We start from the raw sequence: 5,453 nt of genomic DNA, 5'->3' as shown, positions 1-5,453 counted from the left end.
TGTGTGTGTGTGTGTGTGTGTGTGTGTGTGTGTGTGTGTGTGTGTGTGTGTGTGTGGAGGCGGGGGGAGGGGCAGCGCCGAGGAAGCCGCGCTCAGTCAGCCGGTGTCCCACAATCCCCCTCTTCGTGCCTCTTTCCTCGCTCAAGATGGCGCTGCTCGCAGTACAGTCTTGGCGTTGGGCAGCCGCCGCGGCTGCTTTCGAAAGGCGCCGGCGCTCAGCGATTTTGATCCAGCCTGTGGTCACCGTCCTCGGCTCACATCCTCAGTGGCAGTTACGTCCGCGCGGCGCCTCAGGAACGGCTCGAAACTACCGGGTGAGACGCCGGTCCCGTGGAATTGTAGGGTGAAGGACGAGGAGACCTACTAGGGAAAGGGTTGCCCTCGTGACCTCAGGTCAGAGAGAGCCCGTTCAAGAAGCGCCAGGGCTAACTCCAAGCCACTGTTAAGAGAAGGAAATTAGGGTTAGGAGTTTGAGGAAGGGGTGAAGAAAGCCCATAGGGTCAGCAAAGAGGAGCAGAGGGGCACCTGGAGCGCCGAAGTAGCGCATACTATTAAGAGATGGGGCAGGCAACATTCCCAGCCTGCTTATATTTCTAAATGTGAAGACTGGGCTACTTTCCAAAACTAGTAATGGAATGTTATACCAAATTGCCTGTGGTTCAGATTTTAGTCGAAAGTAGGATGTTGGAGCGCGCTGTTAGATGACAGCAAGGCACCTATAAACGGGAGGCAGGTGAACTGGCAGCGGTCAACTCTGTGGCTCACAGGCACGCTCCTTATTGATAGATGAAACTGTAAATGACTTTCTCTCCAAAACGTACACTGGCCGGAATTTATACAGAAATACGACGATCCTTTGAGCAGAATATTCAGTAGTGTTATGTGTGCACAGGTAATTTTGGAAGTTGGAAGAATGCTTTTCTTTTAGCTTATGAATGTAGCTGTGGTTACACCACTTTGTTGTTGTTTTGTCTCACTCAAGAACAGTTTTTGAAAAATTACCTGTACTTGCTCTATCATTTTATTTCCCATATATTGAAAGGAAATTTAGTTGCCACAATTCATCAATATTACTTTGAAGTGTAGCATCGCCAGCTTTGGAAAACCTCTTACATTTTAATTTTTGTAAACATTTAATGTCTACTACTGTGCTCCTAACGTTGTGTTAGATAATAGCATATCAAGAGAAACATGCAGTCATGCCTTCAAGAATTTTATAGTTTTTAAAATTTAAAGTTTTAGCTGCTGATAAAGCTCAGCTGCTCAATGTTTGCCTGGCAAACACAAGGTCTTGAGTTCAATTCCTGGTACAAAAAAAGCCACTTAGTTTTAATTGAACACATGATGGCCTATATTTATGGGGGTATAGTTATTTTGCAATAAATATGTATAATTTGTAATAATACTAGGTTAATTGGTGTATCTGTCTCCCCAAACATTTGCCATTACTATGTAGCATTTTTAAAAATTTTTTTATTTATTTATTTACTTGTGTGTGTGTATGGCCAGCTCAGCCCACCAGGGTGCGGGGCTGGCTGGCATGTGGTGTTGGGGGATTGAACCTCGGTCCCTGTGCTTTGCTAAGCTTGTTCTAAGTAGGTGCTTTAGACCACTGAGCCATCTCACCAGCCCCATTACTATGTAGCATTATGTGACAGAGCTGAAAGAAATCTTAGTGTACTGTTAGCAAATCATGTTAATGGGTTCGATCAGCACTTTTTCTTAGGTGAAATTCAGTAGAATATATATGGTTCTTACATATTAGAAGTATTTCATGAACATATATAAACACACTCCCACATAGATATACTTTCTGGGATGCATTGTAAGGTGAATTTTTGACTCATAATAGTGCCCTAAAACTGTGCTGTGCAAAATAATATGCTCATTAAAATTAAAAAACAGCTGGTGTGTTGGTTTATACCTATCATTCCAGCACTTGTGGGCTGAGGCAGGAGGATTGGTGGGAGTTTGAGGTCAATCTGGACTACACAGTGAGCTCAAAGGCAGTCTGAACTACAAATCGAGACCGTCTCAAGAAAAAAATATTAAAGAACAGCTGTCACACTTAATAGTGGCTATTAAAAGGATTTATGGAGTTTGATATAGTTTTGTATTTAATTTATTAATATATATTTTAAAATTTTATTTATTTATTTATTTGTGTGTGTATATGGCCAGCTCAGCCTGCCTGGGGGCAGGGCTGGCTGGCACATGGTGCTGGGGGATTGAACCGCGGTCCCTGTACTTTGCTAAGCTTGTTCTAAGTAGGTGCTTTAGACCACTGAGCCATCTTACCAGCCCCTTAACTTATTGATATTTAAATAGTAGAAGCTGAGGTACCATAATTTTTCTCAGCTTCTTTTAGCTGAGATTAAGGAGTCCTTGACTATATTTATCATGGTATTGTTCATATACTTCTCTAATTTTTTTGTGTGTTTTTGAGACGAGGTCTCACTATTGCATTTCTGACTGGCTTTGAGCTTACTTTGTAGCCCAGGACTCTCAGTGCTCCTCCTGCCTCAGCCTCCGGAGTGCTGTGATTGCAGATTTGTGCTACCATGCCCAGCAGTATTCTAATTTTTAAAAAATCTTTTTTTTTTTTTGCGGCACCAGGGATTGAACTCAGGACCTTGCGCTTGCCAGACAAGCACGTACTTATCCTACTGAGCCACCTCTTCGGCCCCTAAAAAATCTTTTTGAACATTTTTAAACATCATATACCATATAATTTACCTGCTTAAATTGTGCAGTTTGGTGGATTTTAATATGTTCAGTGATGTGTACCACCATTGCCACAATCAATTTTACATTTTTATCACCTTTTATCTGTCATCTTTTTGTTTTTTCTTATACTGGGAATCAAAACTAAGGACCTTATGCTTGCCAGGCAGGTGCTGTGCCACTGAGCTTTCTCCTCAGTTCTGTCAACTTTTTATATCTTTTTTGTGTCCCTTAGCTCTAAGCAACTACTAGTCTATATTCATTTTGTATATATTTGTTCTGGACATGTCATATGAATCCCTTTAACTAGTATGCTCTCTTTTATGGATGGCTTCTTTCACTTAACACTATGTATTTAAGTTTTTTTCTTATTAGGGAATGTTTGAGTAGTTTATTTCTTATTAGGGCCAAGTAATAGTCTGTGTGAGAGTACAATCTTTTTTTTTTTCTTTTTAGGACAGAGTCTACAGGGTCTCACTATGTAGATCAGACTTGTAGTTATCCTCCTGTTTTCAACCTCCCAAGTTGTGTATGAGTACAATATAAAAGATGTTCTTCATACATTCATCAGTTGAATGGTTGGTTATTTCTATTGCTTTACACCATTTGGTTCTGATGAATAATGTTACAAATATTAATATCTATATTTTGTGTGGACATAAGTCTGGCCTTCCCCCTGCCACCTTTTTTTTTTTTAAAAGGAGTCTTGCTATGTAGCCCAGGTTGGCCTTGAACTTGTGATCTTCCTGCCTTAGCTTTCCATGTGCTGAGATTGCAGTCAGGTGCCACAACACCCTGCTATGTTTTTCTTTTAGGTATACATACTTTTTACTTCCATAAGAGTAGAATTGCCAGGACACATGGTAACTTTACATTTACTTGTTTAAGAAACTGCCAGACTGGTCTTCATAGTGGCTTTATGCCTTACATTACTGCCAGAAGTTCATGAGGATTCCAGTTTCTCACACTTGACCTGATTTTGATTCTTGTCATCATACTGGGTGTTAAATGGTACTGCATCTTGGTTTTTGTGTTTCGTTTATGACTAAAACTATTGAGTATCTTATCATGTATTTATTGACCATTTGTATATCTTTAGAGAAATATCTGTACCTTGCCTATTTTTAAATTGTATTATTGGGTTTTTGCATTTTGGTGCAGAAACTTAACTCAACCCCCCCCCCCCACACAAAGCATGAGCTCTATCACTGAGCTGTGCTCAGGGTTGTTAAAATCTTTATTTTTTTAATGATTTGTAAAAGTTCTTTATATATTTTGGTCACAACTGTCTCTTATCAGGTAGATAATTTGCAAATGTTCTTTTTCATTATATGGGTTTTTTTTTTAGTTTCTTGATAGTGTCCTTTGAAGCATGAAACTTCTTCATTTTAAGTGATTATTAAGGTCAGTGTTTGCAATTTTTTTCTGACTGAGGCCAGCTCCTTGGAGTATTTTCTCTCCTCAGTTTTCTGTTACCCTGAGGCAAACTAGTTTATTTACACTTTATTTAATATAAGGTTTGTAGTGGTAAGGCAGATGTTTAGCATGTGCAAGGCCCTAGCCTGGATCCCTTGTACCAGGGGTTTTGTTTTGATGACCTGAAATTTTATGTTTTTCTTTTTCTTTCTTTTTTTTTTTTTTGCGGAACCAGGGATTGAACTCAGGTACATGTGCTTGCCAGGGAAGTGCTTATTCCACTGAGCCACCTCCCCGGTCCCTTATGTTTTTCTTTTGTTGTTCGTACTTTTGGTGTTTTATTTAAGAATCTGTTGCCAAATCTGAATCATGAGAGTTTACCCATATTTTTTGCTAAGTCTTTTATAACTTCATTCTAGTGAAATAATATAAACATTACTTACATATAGTTCTATTCCTCCTTTTGTTGTTTTATTTTTACGTATCACCAAGTGTTACAATTCCAATATCTTACCGTAATTATTTATATAATGTCTTTTGTTATGGTATCGGGTGTCAAAATCAGGACCTAGTGCCTGCGAGGCAGGCACTGTGCCACTGAGATATCTCCCCGGCTATGTAATGTCTTTTAAAGAAGTTGAGAGAAGAAAAGAAGTTACATGACCTTTGCTATATTAACTTCATTAGTTTTTTTGTAAGTGATGTCAATCTGGAAGTATTTCCTTATCCTGACACAGCTGTTTTCCTACCCATCTCCTTTTCATGTCATTGGCAAATATACTGTATCTGTATGTCATAGTAGGAAAATATATTGTATAGATATCCAATGTGGATATGATTATTTTATATAATTGACTTTTAAGTCAGTTCAAAGAAGAAAGTAGAAAAACATTTCTATTGTCTTGTGTAATTACTTCATTACCATTTCTAATGCTCTTTGTTTTTTTCTGTGTGAATTTAAATCACAATCTTGGTGTCACTTGCTTTCAGTCCTAAGAACTTCATTTAGTTATTTCTAATGAGGTAGCTCTTCTAGCAATAAACTCAGCTTTTATTTGGAAATGTCTTTATTTCACTTTCATTTTAGAACAGTATTTTTTCTGTATATAGGATTTTTTTGCTTGACAGATTTTTTTTTTTTCATTTGAGCATTTTTGAAAGTTAACCCATGGAAAACTTCCTTCCTTCCTTCCTTTATTTATTTATTTTGGTGGAACCAGGGATTGAACTCAGGCACTTGCACTTGCCAGGAGGAAAATCTTTTTTTTTTTTTCTCCCCGGCCCCTTAAAGCATTTTTTTGTTTTTTGTTTTT

The 5,453-nt window shown here is 38.4% G+C and overlaps 1 protein-coding gene across 1 annotated transcript in view; it reads left to right on the top strand.

The window, feature by feature from the left end:
- Positions 1-86: 86 nt before the first annotated feature.
- Positions 87-5,453, top strand: part of Abcb7 (ATP binding cassette subfamily B member 7) — a 272,876-nt gene continuing 267,509 nt past the window's right edge. Inside the window, exon 1 of the mRNA XM_004647313.3 lies at positions 87-314. Coding sequence (XP_004647370.1) covers positions 147-314 — 168 coding nt within the window. The 5' untranslated portion in view covers positions 87-146. The remainder of the gene's footprint in view (positions 315-5,453) is intronic.

This window comes from Octodon degus, unplaced genomic scaffold (genome assembly GCF_000260255.1).
Source record: "Octodon degus isolate 3935 unplaced genomic scaffold, OctDeg1.0 scaffold00301, whole genome shotgun sequence".
NCBI lineage: Eukaryota > Metazoa > Chordata > Mammalia > Rodentia > Octodontidae > Octodon > Octodon degus.
The sequence above is the reverse complement of the archived record's forward strand: the minus strand, read 5'-3'. Positions and strand labels throughout refer to the sequence as shown.